This window comes from Gambusia affinis, linkage group LG14 (genome assembly GCF_019740435.1).
Source record: "Gambusia affinis linkage group LG14, SWU_Gaff_1.0, whole genome shotgun sequence".
Taxonomy (NCBI): Eukaryota; Metazoa; Chordata; class Actinopteri; order Cyprinodontiformes; family Poeciliidae; genus Gambusia; species Gambusia affinis.
The window spans coordinates 22,524,261-22,543,830 of record NC_057881.1 but is presented as its reverse complement, the minus strand read 5'-3'; the positions used below and the strand labels follow the sequence as shown (position 1 = coordinate 22,543,830).

Sequence of the window (19,570 nt, the reverse complement as noted above, 5' to 3'; positions counted from 1 at the left end):
TTAATTTTCAAAAGTTAATCAGTGCTTTATTTTTTTATACTTCAAACTTGAGACTGAAAATGACATTTGAATTGTATATTGTACTTTAAAGAATAAAAAGTTTCCTTTTTATACTTTTACTAGCTTAAGCAGCTGGTACAGAATGCGAAAAGGTTTTAATTGTTAAGAACAGCCCCACATTTCATAAAAAAATGTATAGAGACTGTGGAGAGGTAAGTAATATAAGAGGTTTCTACAGTCATTGATGTACCAGGAATCATTCGTGTTTCCCTCAGCTTTATAGAGATGCTATTTTTTATAGGCGGTTTGGTTCAGCTCCTCATCTACATCTCCTCTACATTTTATTTAGAAAGGGAGAGCTTAGTGGCAAACTCCTGCCAGCATGAACACAGTGCTTTATTATTTGTTTTACATTATATTTAGAATCCCTCGTTGTATTTTGTGAACAATTTAAAAGAAGATTTCAGATGGTTCACAAAGTTTATTTTTTGCATGTTTGACCAAAGTTGCCAACCTTTTGTTATTGTCAGTTTCAGGTTCTTTATTGTTTAATTTACATTGGCTGTTCTTTTCAGTTGCATTAAATTAAATTAAAGTTGCATTGTTTTTAAATGTTTCACCAAACGTCTGATGCTACTGGTGTATTTAAGTGTTATGTAATGGTGCAGAATATCAAATCAATTTGTAATTCAGTACATGAATGTCTGTTTAAAAATATCAAATTCAGTGCTGGTTTTCTGTATTGGCCAACACAACATTTCAGATATCTGAATCGTATTGGAAGTGAGAAAGTGGATCGGTGCATCCCTAGTGCTGAGTTTTAATCCCAGTCAGACTGAACTCCAGGTTTTCCTCAGCTTTTGAAATTACACCATGTCAGGAAACCGGGTGAGGTCACACGGCACAAACATCCTTAGGAAACAACTTTTGGGATAAAAGTCAGCTTAAAATCACCACAAAAAAACAAAATGAGTGGTTCCTCTACTGGATTCTAATTCACCTAACAAACTTGAAAAGGAGACAGAAGCCCTTAGGCATCAGGGGTCATCAGGAAATGTTCTGGGTTCAACTCATGTCCAGTGCATCCATCATTTCCCCCTGGATACAGTCTTGATCGCCGATCTGTGCTACCCTTCAAACAACAGTTTACAGGGGCTGGATCGCACCACGGCAGATTATTATTATTTTTTTCCTTTTTGCCCACCGCATCCCATCCGCCTGACAAGCTGAGGATGGGATGTTGTGCCTGGGATTGTTTGCGGAGACACCTCAGCCTGCTGACTTCCAGAGGCGAACTCGCCGATGGGTAAAAATGCTCGAACAAGCAGAAAAGCTTGTTTTCTGATGGAGAACAAAGCAACACCGTGCTGCTCCCCGCATCACAGCGCAGGAGCCATGTCAACTGCGCATCAACTTGGGAATACAAATAAGCACTTTTGGAAGTAAAGAAAAACAGGAAAAAAGACGGTGAATTTGAAGGGAACACAGGCAGATATTCACTCTGTTTGCAATAAGTTTCCCGTTAAGGGCACCGAAACAGAGACTGTGAAGGGAAATGAGAGAAAAATAAATATATAAACGTGCCATCGCTCTCGGTTTGAAGTCAGATGTAGCACAGTTCCTCATTATTCTGCACAAACCAAGCGATCGTCTTTAATGCTGGGAAACTCTCCCTCTGATATCCTCTGAGTAACTATATTATTTACACAAGTTCATTATGTCTGATCTTATAATTGAAGTGCCTAATTCAATGTATCAGAGTCTTGTGGCTGCATCATCCCAGCGGTGTCAAAACGATTTGCAACAACTACCAAAAATACAAAGTTCAATCCACTCTGGGCTTTTTTTGTCTTTAATTAAAAACATTAAATTATTTTATAATGATTTTTGTTGTTTGTGTGGGTTCAGCAATAAATTTAATGAGCAATGTTTAAATGAATGGCTGTGTCAAGATATGTTTTGGAGTAAAACGTGTGTATATGTGGCTCTTCTTACTGTTATATTTAATTAAAACACGGACATAAATATATATATATATCTGTCACAATAATAAAAAATAAATTGATTAATCGCATGACAAATTAAAACAAACTCAATTATTTCCATTGGCATGATTTATGTTTTAGCTCTTTTTTTCTCTCTTTATGCCAAAATCTCGATGATAAAAGTCTTCAGTTTTCAGCTTTGGTCTCAAATAGCTCTTTCATTGAAGGACAATTTTGTTCACAAAGATTTTGTAATTCATTTTATTTATTGTTTTTTGTTATTTTTTTATTTTGGATATTTAAAATCCAGTTCCAGTGTTAAATGTTCATAAGCATTTAAAGTTTATTGATCTTTGAGAACGTGTTCTTGCATTTTTACAGTTATAAATAGTCTCAAAACAACATTTATGATTATTGATTATCACAATGACGTCTGGAACAAGTTATCATCCAACAAAATGTATTATTGTGACAGGCCTGTTGTATTGTACCATTTTGTTTGTAAGAGGATATAAATGTGCAATTATATTAAAATCTCAAATAAAAGAAAATGTAAAAATGTTCTTCTGAGTCAGTTCTTAATGAGAGGAAGAGTTTTTTAATCCAGACTGTCTATAGCAGCGCATTGCTGCAGGTTAGGAATCAAAACCTTGTTCTGTTTGTCCTTAGGCCTAATTTAACACATGAATATTTAACATTTGTTCTTAAATATTTTAACGTTCTTCAGCAGTTATCTTTTAACCTTTTAATATTTGATTAAACAGGCAGAAACTGCTTTGAGCTGCTTTAAATCAAAGCATATTTACTGCATTAGGTATATAAAAGATTATGTTTGAAGAAAAAGTAAACGAGGAAAATTAAAACCGTTTTTTTCTGTCCTTTTCCTTTGATACTGTCTGTTTATGGACGTGTTCACGTTGGCCTCCTTCAATTTAAGATGTTTTATTTGTCTCCTAACTGAGTCAGATGATTAGAAAGCCATCTTCTACATTTACATTCGACATGAACAGATTGTTATGCGTTATTAACTCTCCGCTGTCTTTAAACGTCACAGGATGATAAATTATCACAGCTCAGCTCGTCAACTGTCTGTTCTTTATAAACTGATTTACTTTCACTCCTGTTGACATGAGTTGATTAAAAATTGAGTCTCAGAGAACGAGTCTTAGTCAAGTTTTTTTTAACTCAGACGTTCAAGTCAAGTCAAAGTTTTTGTTTTTGCAACTGGAACTGAAACTCCAATCACCATCTGTGTTATTGTGTCCTGCATATAGCAGCATGGTTGTGCTGTAAAGTTGTTGTTGAGCAACATTTTTCCTCCATTGTACGCAGTGAAACATAGTCTAAAGGAATTTTTATTTGTAGTTTTCATAAAATGTCTTCTAAATCTAAAAATATTATGCAAAGTATTAGAATCTTATTCCCTTATCAAAAACATAGCTGGAGTGTTGCTTTGATTCTTTTGTAAATGTTTTCGAAATCCTTCAGACTCCCGGTGTAGTCATTTGGGTCTGTAAGACATGCGTTCGTTGTGCGTTCGCTGTGCGTTCGCTGTGCGTTCGTTGTGTGTCTACGTTAACAAGAGTCGATTCTGGCACTTCGGATGAAGTATGTTGGAGTCTTAACCCCTGAAACAAGATGTAGTTACACCCTTCCAAAAACCCAAAGGCATAAAGGACAGAGTTTAAACGAGGACACTGCTACAAGACAGCGTGATGGTTATAGAGTCTCATAAAATATAGTTTATGGGGACTATGAGAAATGGCTGAATCTTTAATTCACATCTAATTCTATCCATAAGGTGCCTTCAGAACGTTACATCTCCCATGGCAACAGCTCCCTACTAATATTGCGTTTGTTTCACTGATAATTTAGTGACATGGAGAAATGATGTTTGCCAAGAGCTTCTTTCAGTTTCCGGATATTTAAAAAGAGATTATGCAGATTTGCGCTGTATTTGTTTGATTAATGGCAGTAAATGTCAGAGAGCAGGTTTAATCTGAACATTTGAACGCATCAACCAGTAAGTCAGCATCAGCGCACACCTTGTTCTACAGACAATCCTCCAAACACATCAGTCTTTTTTCCACAAAGGACTGTAATCTCTGCCTTTTTTTATCAGTGATCAAAATCTGCCATGATTGATGCGTTAGGTTTTTGCTATCATGAGGGATTATGTGATTCACTAAAACCTGCCAGGGATTTTTTTTTTATGTTAGAGGATTGGGCTTTCTGTAATCACCAAAATATAAGCGGATGGGTTTAATCACAAGTTGTCTCCTGCTGCTCTGTTGTGAAAAACAACATGGATGCAAATAATATACAGGAAAAAAAATATACATACATATATTCATATAGATTATTACAAAAACATCGGCAACAGTAAAAGAGCTGCATGACGACTCACATTTAACCTGAATAGGGGTGGGGCTGCCGCGGAAAAAAAAGGAGCATGTCTGACATCTTCTCATCAATTGCTGAATACATTTTTGCATCTCTCCAGGAAGGCGCGCTCACAAGGACTAATTGTGCTGAGGACAGCAGGACCAGAGTGATGGCAGAGGGATAAATCACCACTCCGAGAGCAGAGAAAACCCACGGTCTGAACTGGAAATAAACCAGTGGGACTCCCTATTGCCTCACTGATAGCATGTTGTTCTTCCAGTGTAAAGGCTGCGCTTCAGGAAAGAATGTAGATACGCTCAGATAATGCAATCAAATTTAAAAAAGGCCAAATGGTCTTGACAATAGTCAAAATTGGAATTGTGTTGCAAAGGTGGTAAGCCATATAAAGAGGCATATAAAAACAGTTACAAAGTCAGCCTTCCATCACCCGAAGAACATTTGCAGGCTTAAAGAACTAATGTCTCAGCAAGATCTAGAGAAACTCATCCATGCATTTATCTTTAGTCATATTGGTCACTGCAACAGTGTCTTCACAGATCTGTCTAAAAAAAGAAATCAAACAGATGAAACACTGAGTTTCAGATTTAAAAAAAAAAAAAACAACAACAACTTAAAATCCATCTGTTTAGAGATGCTTAAGTGAAACATTGATCAACATATTTAATGTGTATTTGCTTGATCATTTTTATGGTAGCATTTGACAAAATTTTATGTTTGTTGTAATTGTAGCTGATGACAGCTTGATGTTTTTATGGTGTAAAGCACTTTGAGTTGCCCTGTTGCTGAAATGTGCTACAAAAATAAATACTTTGGTAGACTCTCTCAACCTTTAGTTTTTTTTTTTTTATTGATTAAATAGTATATTATGACAGAAATATGGCAGAATCAGAGGTGGAGACTGCTCAGATGACAATTATCTAGCAGACAATCAGTATGACCCAAAAGGTCATTAGTAAAAAAGCTACATTTCTAGGGTTGTATCCAAGTCAATATTGAAATGAAAGCGTGTTTTACATATAGGTGCCCAATCAATGAGACTGCACACAACTATCATGAGATTGTGTTTTGAGGCAGAGGCAGAAATGTCAAAAGCTCCTTCCATGGGCTAAACAGAAAAAAAGAGAGCACTGCTGCTCAGTGCAAAGTCTAGATAAAAGTAAATTTTGCATTTTATTTGAAAACCAAGCTCACAGAACTTGGATAAATATCGGGCAGGGGCAGGACACACTGCTTGAGGTCCAGTGTGAAGTTTCCAGAGTCAGTGATGATTTGGGGAGCCATGTTAGATCCCGGTTTTGGTCCAGTGTATTGTAGTCAGAGCAGCCATTCAATCTTCCCTCAATTGACAAAATGAAGATGCTGTTTTCATTTCCCAGCAGGACGTGGCATCTGCCCACATGGCGTCAAAGTACCAAGACCTGCTATGATGACTACGGTGGGTTTTGATAGACTGTACATTGCAAAGACCTACTTTTCAGTAGATGTTTTTGTATGAAAGTGTATTTCTTCACTTATTTATTTGCTTGCATTATTCAGATTTTTTTTTTTTTACTTTTGGGTTAGCTACAGACTGAAACTACCAAAATATGCAAAAATATCAGCTTACAGAAATGTACCACTATAATATTTGAGCTTCACTTTTTGAGTTTAATTAGTTAAATAAATCAAACTTTTGATTATGTTCTACTGTACTGAGTGTAAATGGTTTCTGGAGATGGTTTTTTAATGGTTTAAAGAATTTAATAGAATAGAATAGATCAGTGGTGGGCACTCCTGGTCCTGGAGGGCCAGTCTCCTGCAACGTTTAGATGTGTCTCTACTTCAACACACCTGAGTCAAATAATGAGGTCATTAGCGGGACTCTGGAGAACCTGACTGCTCTTAGGAGGTGATTCAGGTGTGTTGGAACAGGGAGACATCTAAGAGTTGCAGGACACCGGCCCTCCAGGACCAGGAGTGAATGTCTACAAATCCCACCCCCCCAAAAAAAATCAACTGTATTCTATCAAACAGTTGGCAGCCGAGCACGAGCCGCATGGCGTCCTTGCCTGCTTCGTTTTTGATAAACAGCCATGTTTCTAGAGGATGGATTTAACTTCTTCTAAATGGCTGTTTGGAAAATGCCGGTGCCACTTCAATGCCAGAAGCCAGGAGGTGATGCTCGCAGCTCAGGAGAAAAACCTATTCAAGTCAGACCTATCCCTCTTGCCGCAGCTACCTGTCAGAGGGAACAAATTGAATTTGTCTTCCTTCGGTGGCTTGTTGAAGCTCTAAACAGCGTATTAGTGGCCCTACTTATCAAAGCTGTCAAAGCAAATCGGGTTAGCAGTGAACCTAGGAGACCCAGATCAGCCTCAGATAACACTGCGTGTCGTGCAACAGTCATTGCTCATCAGGATTAGTTTGGACAATTAATTTGAGCTCCACGACGTGTTGAATACGAGTGACTAAAGGGCCATCAACACCAAGAAACAACTAAACCAGGGGTCTCAAACTCCAGTCCTCGAGGGCCGCAGTCCTGCAACTTTTAGATGTGCCTCTGCTGCACCACACCTGAATAGAATAATTAAGGCTCTGGAGAACTGATCTACACAAGGTGGAGGTAATTAAGCCATTTCATTCCAGTGTTTTGTACCTGTGGCACATCTAAAAACTGCAGGACTGCGGCCCTCGAGGACTGGAGTTTGAGACCCCTGAACTAAACTGTTGACTTGAAATTATATTTTTGGAATAATTCTACTTCAAGAGGATCCTCCACCCAACAATTGAGGACCAAAAAACAGTGCTGGGATCACCTTCAACAGGAAAAAAAGATCAACAGATCCCCCCCCCCCAAGTCTTTCTGCCCTTTATCTATTTTAGCAACATAATTCAGCATACCGTAAATATTTTTGCTAGCTTTGAAAGGCAGTCTTGGCAGGGGACTAGCACATTTTAATGAGGAATCAACTTTACATTAGGACATAAACATACACATTAAAAGTAAATCCATATTCCCTGTGACACACTGCCAAGCCTTCTTCAGCAATGACATCCTCTGATGTATAAATGGATTTAAAGTTTGTCGTCAACAGACAACTTTTACACCAGGCTCGTTCGTACTCTCCGAATGCCTTTTGAAAATCTATTTTGGGACTTGTTTACAACCAGAGTGTGCAGAACACAGCACAGGGTTGGTATCACAGTTCAAACAACAATGGTTGACATCCAAACAGGAGTCACTGGATTCTTGACTAGAATCCAGTGGAATCCGGTAATTTCTTCTGATATGTATCAAAAGAAATTACCCACTTCAGATGTTTGGCTGGAGAAAGTCATTGTTTCAATAAACTGAACTACAAAGCTTCTTGTGTTTAAGTCACAGTAAAATCTGTCCATAAAATGATCTGGTGGTGCCTGAATTTAGTCATATATGATGATAAAGCAAAACTCCCAATCCTGAATGGCCTCAACTAGGAATGGAAAGTGGATAGTTGGATAAATGATGTAAATAATCTGATAAAGAAAAGAAAGAAAAACAGATCAGACTAAAGCCTCTGTTGAAACGCTTTTGTCTCTCACCCTATATGCATCTTATGTAAATGTAAATATGAAGAAATGACCAACATCTTGTAAAATACCATCACATGCAATAATTCTGTATGTTCTTTTACTACATCTTTATTTTGGATAGTGCTCATGTATTGAGATGAAGGGTGTAGAACAGTTTATGTGATGCATAACATAATGAAATGCATAACAGAATTAAAGAAAAGAAAACAGAGGGCGTTGTGTCGCAAAGAATGAGTATTATTAACTGTGTGTGCATGTGTATGTGTATGGACATATGACAGATGTTCTCCAATGTTTAATGTTCTCGAAAAAGAAAGTAGGTCAGGAAGCTGCTTTTTGGAGCCACTCTGAGCACCACCATGTCTGAATTTATTTGCCATTTCAGTAAGAAAATTCAGTAATGTTTGTTAATTTGAAGACAGTACCAAACATGCAAATGTTGGTATTTAGGAAGCAAAGCAGTGAAATGAGGTGTAATTGACTCTTGGTATGTGTACAATATGCATCAACAGGCATTACTGGGATGTAAATACGCCACCTTCACCATGTGGCACAATAGTCTACAAAAGGTTCAGTAAATTGTTTATAGGGTCAATGATGTGACATCATAGTAACTCCCATGCAATAAAAACAATGTGATATACATGGAACGTTACGACTTGCGGCTTTCATGCCATCCAATAATTTGACATTTTTGAAAAACATTTGTGGCAGGCTGGTGTAGCTTGTGGTCAAAATGTGTTCATGCAGACAAAAAAAATAAAAATACTGCAGTAATTTACCTCAGGGGGTTTTAATCTTTCTATGTTACTGATATGCCTAGCAGTTACCCAATGATGTGATAGTAATAGATGTGATCCGATTACTTTATTGCAACTGTAGTTTTACTAACTTCATCCATCCATCCATTTTCTAACATCCTTGTCCCCAATGGGGTCAGGAGGTGTTGGTTTCTATCTCCAGCTAACGTTCCAGGCGAGAGGCGGGGTCACCCTGGACAGGTCGCCAGTCTGTCGCAGGTATTACTAACGTTTACAAACTAATATGCTAAACTGAAGGCGGTATAGCTATGCTCTGCATCCTATTTCAGTTATAATGAGGAGAGGATATCTACTTTGGAAACCTAGCCTAGAGCTAGAGATACAGGTTTGTCCATATGCGTCGCTTCCCTCCTCGTTCCCCTTCACTGACATACTGCAGGTTCTGATCCCCTGGAGAACTGAGGTGAAAACTTGAGTGATGTCCCCTGTCTAAGAGCAGCCCTCTCACTTTTACACCAACCTTCCCCATCGTGCTCCCAGTGGGAATCCCTGTCATGCAATGAGCTTGTGGGCCCAAAGAACTCCAATGCTTGTGAAAGCTCTTCATGGCAAGTGAGGTTTAAGTGCTCTCTGTAAAATCACTGTTGTCCCTCAAAATGCTCCCACTTTGCGAACATTATTAGAAAATTTTCAACCTGCTACTAGTGACAGATTGTGTTGCAAGAGTTTTTCTTTTAGCTAACCAAGCTTTTATTATTTCATTTAAACTATAAAAATATGTTTTAGGTTTAGAAAAAGAATCTACTTTACAGGCAAGAAAACGCTGTTGAGTCTTGATCCTTATTTAAAGCTACACGTCGGTTAACTTTAAAGTGGGCAAAAAACCTTTGTCCAAGGTCAGAGCATTAGAGCTGCAACTTGTATCTACATGATGTGAGTGTTTAAAAAATGTCTGCAGTTCTTCAAGACAGGAAGTAACATCTTAACTCAGTTGTACCCCAGTTCTGTCAGTCGACAATGTTGCAGACATGCTGCATCTAATGAAATAAAATATCGTCAGAAAGTGTCAAGTGGCTGTTGGAAAGAAGGTGGAATCAAAAGCAGACCTGCTTGAGCTGGCTTCATTATCTAAATATAACACAATCCGAAATTCTCCATCTGTACACTTTGTCGGAGTCGTCTCTGGTGGCGCTGCTGTGTCACTTACCTTAGGAAACTGCTTGACTGGTATTAAAACTTTCTGGCCCAGTTTCATGTTCTTGTTGATGACGACGTCAATGAACTTCTCCTCCTCCTTCCCCTCATCTCTCTGAATTTTTTCGATCTCTGGAAGTAAGAAAAAAAAAACAGTCATCACTCAAGAGTCGAGACTTTAATTTCCACTTCACGTTACCAACAAAAACGCAACTTCTGACACTAAAACGTACACCCTCTAATGACCGTTTTGAACGAGTCCGCTAGCACGTTGAACTCTTTAGAGGTGTACCTTTTTGAGACTCTTAATGTTGCCCCTTTAGCCATCTGATTTAAGACATGATCACCTACAGTGATCTGCAGTCTCCAAAGAAACTGACTAGCACAAGAAACTTGTCCCCTGTCTAAGAGCAGGGCAGTAGTGTGGTGGGACTGCCGTCCCAGAAAACTCCTAATAGACACCTACAGTCCGTAAGGTGCCTATTAGGAGTTGGTGACAGCTGTTTAATGTTCAATCTGGCAACTTAACGTGAATCAGTTCTAATAGTTAATCTGCTACTAGTGTCCATCACTATAAGACATTAGCCAATCAAGAGAATGTATTCTTCGGTCTTAATTGTAAACAGTTAAGAACCCACATAAGGTTGGAAATAGTTTTTACTATATCTCAATTGGCTGCATATTTCTTTGTCATGCCCACAACTGAAACCACAGCTTTCCTTAAGCACCGTGAATAGACTAATTTTACCTTGACAAAATAACCAAGAGCCAATAAAATAACTTTCTATAGCTTCTCAAAAGTTTAAAGGAAGTGTTGACACCATGACCACAGACAGCACAGTGGGAAAGTGGCTCAGATCAATAGCTCCTTTATGTAGATGTTTAGGGGTTTGCGCATTATCTTGTTACCTGGTATTCCTGTGTCTGTGATTGAGATACTGGTGTACTCTACGGTCTGAGTCTTCAAAGTATTTTATAGAATTTACTGGATTTTATTTGTAAATGAAGGAAAACATGCTAGCTAGAATTCTGAGCTATTGAGCAACTTCTGATGGGACTTCTCTATATTTAGCTCCATCCATCATCCTAACTGTGACCAGCTTCTCTGTACCTCAGAAACAAAATGATTCCCACGGTACTGCTAAAGGTTTTGATTTTGGCTACCCGATGTCTTGAGGATCTAGATTGGAAAGTTTAATTGTGATTTCATCTGACTAGAACACGTCTTTCCACGTCTGTTGGATAGATGGCTTGTAGCAAACTACAGACAGGAATTGAAAATAGATTTCTTCTTCCCCAGAGGTTAGATGCCCTTTCAGCAGTTTTTCCAACACTTTCTCCAGATATACCTCCAGTATCTTGGCTACTTATCTTAATAATGCTCTCAATGGTTGTCCAGTTTAAATGGACAGCCATGTTTTGGTAGGTTTGACATTGTGCCATACTCTTGTTGACCTGCTGTGATCCCTGGTCTTCATGCGACTTTTTGTTCACCTTCCCAAAACAGTTGGATGTGGATTCTACTTATTAACTAACTTCTCAGAGCAATTGGTTGATATGTTTTATAAAAACCTTTGTAAGCCATGACTCCCTTCCATTCCACATCCCAATTATGTGCTACTTAGTGTTCAAAATTCCAGTGAAGTCATTGAAGGTTTTGGTTGTGGAATGATAAAGTGATCTGAGTATTTTGGAACTGCCTCTACTATATTGTCATTGGCAAATCTGGTTTCATAAAGAAGGTACACAAGCAAAAACATTGCATGAAGACAAATTTTAATTCAAAGCACACATAGGGTGTCAGTGAAAAAACAAAATGAATGGGAGGACACCAGCGCTTGCACCTCCAGGCTACCAAAACTACTGGCTGTCACGCTGCTTCTTTCAGCAGAGGTAGGACTTTGATGTATTGGGAGACGTAACCTTGAACGTTTAATCAGATGGATAACATCTGTGTTTCAGCGGCAGGAAAATGGTTTTGCAGAGAGGGCAGCAGGGAGGAGCATTGAGGTTCCAGACAAAGACTCCAGGCTAAAAGCCTGGCAGAGGGAAAGGGTGAGGCAGAGGGCAGACAACAGCACAGATTTACTTCCTCTGGGTAAAATGATTTTCAAAAAGGTGAAGAAAGAAAGAAAAAAAGAGCCATTGCACTGTTTCTTCCTCCCTTCGTTCAGATTTTTGAAGCCTTCCTCAGAATCAGATATGGAGTTGAGTAGATTAGGCTCAACCTGCACGCAGGTTCAAACAACACGAGAAAATAGTCCACATTTTTCAATTAAACAAAGTTGAGCTTATCGACAGAGCCAACCGGAAACTCAGAGGGCAATTGCGACTTCCTCAACAAAGCTCGGCAGCTCTACATTAGCAGAATGTAATTAAAACCTTTGATATGAGTTTTAAGCAGGATAAAAGAAGTATCAGTGAGATGGAGATATCTTTAAGCCTCAGTTTCTCCCAAGGGGGGGCAGAGACAAGAACACATTCTGGAAAAAGAAAGCATTAATATTAATGCATCGCCTAGCAACATGCCAAGACGGAGTTACTTTCCCTCCACCGGGCGTTGTCCTCAAAAACAGTCAGGGCTCTGATGTGCTGAGAGATTGTGACTGAGATTACGCTTTAGCTGGGAACGCTTCTCGTCTCGTCTGGCTCGCGGCGCATTTTTCAGCCTTAAAGTTCCTAAAAACATTCCGACGGTGCACAGAATCAGTCTGATCTTTCTGGAGGATTATTGCTCGGCGGTTTATGAGGGAGAAAGTGTGACGATCCAAAGTGGCAGCCACCTCCACCTTACAGTCATTACCATGTGCTCAAACAAAGGCGATTAGACATACATCCCTGACACAAGTACAAAGCGCCTGCTGTTTCTTTTCTTTCTCCTACGGGTTCCTACAGACTCCTCCGCTCCGGCAACATTTGTCTCTTTCAGAGGCAAAAAAAAAAAAAAAGAACCAACTTCTATTACATTGGCTTCGCAGAAACTCAGATCTCTTTGTTATTTCTTGACCATTTCTTTTCGTGTAAGGGTCCCGTTTCTCGTTGCAACTCCTCCGTTCCAAAGCAACGCTGACAAGAGAAGAAATGGGAAGAATGAAACAAATCCAGGAGAGCGAGGAAGCTTTTAATGCCAATATCTGTCTGTTGCTCAATGCAAATGGAAACATAAAGACAACGTAGTATCCTGGTCATTTCCTGGAGAGACAGGACGGTTTCACTCTATAGCCACTCAGTTTTTAAAATACTGAGTATGAAGTGTAAGTAGACACTTTTTTTTTAGTCTGATGGTGAGAGTAGCTGCTAAAATATGTTGACTCAAGAAGTCTTAATTCATTATGCCAGCAGCAAATAAAGCTGATTTAATTAGCATTAAACAGACACAAGGCTAAAAAAATCTAATGAGATCAGAAACATGGAAGAGTATAAAGGCCAAACCTCCGATTCGAACACCTTCAAATCCATAGAAAATGCAGATAAAGAGGACTTTCCCCTTACAGGTTTCTAAAGGTCATCGATGTTCATCATTCAACAGAGAGACAGAACTTGGGCAATCTGGCCTCCAATGCCAGAATCAATTTCTTCCTTTCTGAAATGGCTACCTTTTGCTCCCTTTTGCTACAAAAGTGTTACCTTTTGCTACTGAGCAAGGCAAAAGGCACGTCACATCTTGGGCAAAATAAGACATCCTAATAATCTGAGCGTTTTAGGAAAATGCTCTGTTGACTGACGAGATGAAAGTGGAAGTTTTCAGAAGGTGTGTCTCCCATCCTTTCAGTAAACAGTACTATGTGACAACAAGAAAATCTTGAAGAAGAATGTCCGACCATCGGTTGGTGACCTAAAGGTCAATCACACTTGAACTAGGCATCAGTACAATAATCCAAAGTAATCCAGCAAAGTTTCTCTCTGATTGGTCCAAAGCAAAGGTTTTGGAGCGGCCTAGTCAAAGAAAAGTTTGAGATGCAGCAACAGCTTTAAGAGGCAACTGTTACTCAAAAACCACAAATGTGGTTGGATGAAAGTGATTCTGCAAAGAACAGGTCAAAGTTTTTCCACAGGAAATTGTAAAACTATCCTCACCAGGAACTAGGATGATTTAATGTGGTACTATTATGATTTGCCTCAAGGTATTATCTGAATATTGTTTTAAAATTCTCACTAAATCCAACAGATTCAGTTCTAATGATTAACTCTACAAGAATACTGAGACTGCTTATCCATGTGACTTTTTTAAATAGATCAAATAATCCTTAGTTTTACTTTATTGTTGTAGACAATATTTTTCTGCTTAGAACCAAGTTACTGACAGACTGCTAAGCACATCTGCTGCCCGGCCCGTTTTAATAATGCCCACTGGCCCCCATTGATTTATTACTTGTGAGTTAGGTGTTATTGAAGTGGAGTGGAAATATGAAGCAAACCCCGTTTGTGAAAGATCACCTTCTGAAACACCTCATGTAACATTATTGTATGGATCCCTGTGAGCATCCTGGGACACATGTTGTACCTACCACAGATCCCAGATGCACAACCCTGTTATTGATGAGTCACTCAGCAATAATCCCACAGCCCTTCAATGGCTTCTTCAGTGTAAACAACCATTTCATGCAAAAATGGTTTTGAGATTTATGGGTGTATGAACTGTTGAGGCATTTATTTAATTCACATTGGATTTCTTTTATGATGGTTGGATCCAGTCTGATACAGACTCCCTTTCTAATTGGTTGTTAGCTTGCTGACATGAGATTTTTAAAGAACACTTCTTCAAAACAAACTCAAAATAGCCTTTAAGAACGCCTTAAACTTTATTCTGTAAGACTTGTGTTCAGGGTTTCCAGCAGTTTTTATAACATTCTGGACATCTGAAGGCAAAAATGGGATAGATATTAAATATATCTTCTACAAAACAGCCTTATGAATAGACCACAACAAGCATTCATTGTTTGCAATGGGGAAATGTAGGATGCTATGGTTGGCTTCTAACTCAGAAGTCTGGTAAAAGGAAACTTCATTGTATTTGTTTTTTGTTTTTTTTTAGATTAGCTCCATTCCACCATCTACACTCACTGCTAAATACAGATTCATTAAGATACAATTTCTGTTGTGTGATGCAATAACATGTAAATATAAAATGATTAGGAAATATGAACCAGACTGAGTTCAGAACTCTGATTGGACAGAGGCCAAAAAGGAAACCAAATATATATATATATATATATATATATATATATATATATATATATATATATATATATATATATATATATATATATATATATATATATATATATATTTTCTCTTGGTTCTGTCAGTAATTCAAAACCAACATGACCAATGAGTTAGAATAGGACAGAATTTACTTTATTATCACTGCACATGTCACAAAGCAACAAAATGCAGTTTGCATCCATCTAAAGGGATTAGCATTAGTGATAATGGTATTAAGTGAAATTAATGAAAAAATCCCTAAGCTAATTCAGAATTGAGAATTTTAGCTGTAATATATTGGAAAAACAAATACTTTGTTTTCTTTTTTGGAATTATCCGTTATTGGAAAATGGTACGTTTCAATTCCATGCATTTCCAGACTTTCCCAGACTCCATAGGAACCCTGTTGGTTCTTAAGCCATAATGGCACTAAGAGCAAAAGTAAACAAGCTGGAGCCCACAGCACAACAACCTGCAGGGTTCCTCATGACTTGCTGATGGAACAGGAAACACACTCGTCTCTTTTAGAACCCACAGTTCTGAAGCACAACTTGAAAATGTTCAAAGTTTAAAAGTTTTTTTTATTAATTTCTGTTCAGTTCTGTGCACAAAAAAAAAATTTCCCCTGAAGGTATGGAATATTTTTCCACTAACTTAGAAAGTCAAGGCTGGAACTTTTAAATATTTTGTTAAATTGGCAATTAATTCAGGGAGAACTAAACAGCAAAGATAAAAGTAGAAGTCAGATTTTTCCATCTAAAAAGTGATCATCCATACTGAAGATGGAAAGAAATATTGCAATAAACACGGCACTCATTTCTGAATATTCTAAAAATCCACCGTCCTGGTTGATGGCAGGCCACAACGGGAGGCCAGCCCTGCTGTCTGCCTTCCTATTAGAAATGGAATCACTTTAAAGCTGCCCTGTGATTAGGCCTTGCCATTTAAAATTCATAAGCTGGGGAGATTTTGTGGGATTATGCATGACTCTGGCTGCCTGCTGCAGAGTGGAGCTAGGGACGGAGCCCACAGGATCATTAAGTCCAGCAAGTCCATGCTGAGGGGGGAGCTACACATGAATGCTATGTAGACATTGTTTTCTTTTTCTTGCATCAAGTCAAGAATAAAAAAACTGAATAGTAATATGTTAGTTGATGAAGAAAAATAGCACAATATTTAAGTATATAGTATTTTCTCCCCCTTTTCCCTTTGTGTTTAGGATTTCTGCTTGCAAAAATTCACCTATGTTATTATATATATATATATATATATATATATATATATATATATATATATATATATATATATATATATATATATATATATATATATATATATATTTGACTAAGTTTTGACGGGGTTTTTTTGCATTGTGGACACTCCTGTCCATCTTCATTTGCTCTTTTTTCTTTTTTTTCATCATTACAGCTTTTAGTAAAGGACGTAAACTTTGAATTCTTGAGAAGTATTTAAAGTATTTAGGAGTTATACATTTTAAACCAAGTTGAATTTTAGATTTAAGATCAGATCACATTTTAAGAACTTTTTTTATCTCATTGAAAATTGGCTAATGCATAAGGTTTAATCTAATTGTAATCTATTTGGAATGTTTAGCTAGGCTTTGTGCCCTCTGTCCAGACACATAAACCTTGTAAAAAAAATAGCTTTAAGATGTTCAAAAAATACCTTTTATAGAAAGTCTGATCATTTCTATAAAAATAATTGTATTTTAAAATGAAGAAAAACATAAAATATGGAAACAGCATTGATACAGTTTCCAGTTTGCAGATGTAAACTGAAAAAGGACTTTGTCATTTTCGATGTAAGAACGAGACGTATAAATAATATATTACTGATATTTCTTTCATTTTGTTGTGGAGCTTTCATCCATGATTCATTTCTAGCAGAAAAAAAAGAGCCTACTAAAATTTGCATTTGCTGAACCTATATTCTCAAAAATGTGTTACTTCTGCACTTCCAACATTTCCACAATGGCTCTTCATTGAAGAAGCACAAAGAATATGCTGTCCCAAATGAATACAAAAACCTGCAACAAAGGAGGGTAAAAGTTTGTTTGACCGACACATTTGTATTCTTATATTTGTTACTGCTTTGTTATTTAAGTGTAAGATTTGAGAAAAACTAAGCTGCTAATATATCAGCCATGGATTTTGATGTAACCCTGGTTGTCTTTTGTGCAATCTATGACTTAAAACCCCGCATAAACACAACACAGACTTTAAACGGTTAACCTATTACATTATTTTCTTCTGTGAGTAAAAGCTGTGGATAAGGCCACGGTGATATTGACATGACTGGAAACAGTGTTTTCCTTCAGAGAGTGAACAGAGCTTCTTTTTATGACCTGACATTTAGATCCAATTTAGTGGAACTAAATGGCTCTGTGAAGTCTGTGTACATAAAACATGCTTCAGACATGTTTTACGATTCCATTTCATGGTGATGGCTCAACCTAAATGTATTCCCTCAGCCACGTTACAAATGCATGATGCTGCTTCCAATTTTTTTTTTTTTTTTTTTTTACATCTTTGAAAAACCTCTCAGCAGCAGTAACTGGAGAAGACAGCATAAAATAACCGAAAGCGCTCGGTTTCAAATTGAAAGAGAAACATTCGAATATTCAATTCAGCGACACTGACATCTTTTATTGCGCTGCTGTATAATATAACATTATACATCCATTTAGGTTACGTTCTCCAGGGAAAGGCAGCTCAGATTCCTAATCATAAAGTGCTAAAAACTTGTTTTCTATATTCGCTTGAATTTGATGAGTGCTGCTTCGATATAACTTGCACCACTTACTTTCCAGGATGTCTGTTTTTCTCTGCAAACAGAGAAATATTTAGCTTTAAGAGGACAATGGCGGACAGGCTTTTGTCACCGTTTTAATCTAACTGGATTCTAGGTAACAGATTCTGCTGAAGACTACAGTATTTTTGTGCTGCACATCAAACGGACAAAATACTCTAGAAGGAAAGCCATGTTGTTTTTCTCATTTTGTGCTCTCCATCTCAGAGCATATACGCCGATGTAAACAAAACGAGGATTTGAAGTCACTGAGGTGAATTACTGAGATTTCAATGCGTTAATATTAAAAGATAGAAACATACAAGAGAAGTATTTCTTTCATTTGCTTTTGCAGCCTCTTTTTTCACAGCTACGATGTTGGTAGAGTTAGGTAAAAGTACCAAAAATGAACAAATTTAAATAAAACTTTCAAAGCAAAAGGTTGATACGGTAATAAAAATACTTTTGCTTTAAAGGGGAAAAAAACAAAAGCACAGAGCTTGTGTAAAATGACTGATAAAGATTTGGCCCTCCAATGAAGGTGGTCAATGCAGTTGACTTTTTAATAAGGCTTTAGGCCAAGATTTTAGCAGACTAATTAAAATTTTTTAGAAATTAGAAAGTTTTAAGATAGTTCTGGACTTAAAAATTCAGCAACTTTTACAAAAACATAGCACCTATTCATCAACCCTCTTGCGGAGTTAAGAGACAGGGACCAAAAAACCCAGTGAGCATTTTACCCTGTGCGTGGCCCGGAGAGGTTGCACTGACCCTGCGTGCGCGTTTGGGAGTTTTTTGTTTTTTGTGTTTGTTTAGTGTCACAATGCTGCATTTAAATTATCAGATCTAAAGCTATTGCAGCTTTAACACATTTTTGAAAGCCTTCTGTCAAAACATGTAAGAAGAAAACATGATGATTTGGTCGGTTTCCTCCTAGAGAAATGTTCGTTTAGACCGATGGATGGAGTGAGTGATGAGGCTCCCAAACGGCACGGTGAGTGCCAAAACAAAAACACACGCGCACATCCTATGAGTGTGACCACATGCATTTACTGTAACTCCTTGTTTGAAGGGAAAAGCCTACAAAAAAAGAGAAAGTAATAAATAAATAAAATAAAAAAAACAAAAAGAAAAAAAGATAAAAATGTCTCGACTCGCCCCTGTCCTGAAATCTCAATTTCACTCTGGCTCTTCCACTGCCTTGACAAGGTCAGCCTGGCAGCAGGAATTCGTCTCGCCCCCTAATCTGGAGATTACATTCTCAGCAGCCGGGCACAACCCTCCCTCTCTCTCCTCCCTCCGCAGCCCCTTCTCTCTTTCTGCCTCTCTGCCTTCAACCCTGGCAGCTTGGCGCTCCACTGCGAGGTAACGAGCCAAGACCTGCTTACAGTGTAGAGATAATGTCCGCGGATTAAGACAGAGAGCCCCTTGAGTGGTGCCTTTTTCATTCCAGTATCTAGCCTGTGAAGCGTCATAAATACACCTAGTCGCTCTCAGTCTCTACTCTCTCAGTGCGAGACCTTCTACATATGAAAGTGGCTCTTATGATCCAGATCCACCAAACGCATAGGTAATGGCTACAGTACGACAAAAAAAATCACAAAACAGCAAAAAGAAAATCTCAGAGACTTTTAAAATGTTCTTTTCAGACTCAGAGTG

General features: G+C 37.9%; 1 protein-coding gene across 2 annotated transcripts in view; it reads right to left on the bottom strand.

The window, feature by feature from the left end:
- The window catches only part of khdrbs3 (KH domain containing, RNA binding, signal transduction associated 3), a 131,761-nt gene that overhangs the window by 64,506 nt on the left and 47,685 nt on the right, over nt 1-19,570 (bottom strand). For both annotated transcript variants that reach the window (XR_006372686.1, XM_044137959.1), the window contains exon 2: nt 9,912-10,030. Coding sequence is in view for 1 of the 2 variants with exons in the window: in XM_044137959.1 (XP_043993894.1) it covers nt 9,912-10,030 (119 nt within the window). In the remaining variant the exon portion in view is untranslated. The remainder of the gene's footprint in view (nt 1-9,911; nt 10,031-19,570) is intronic.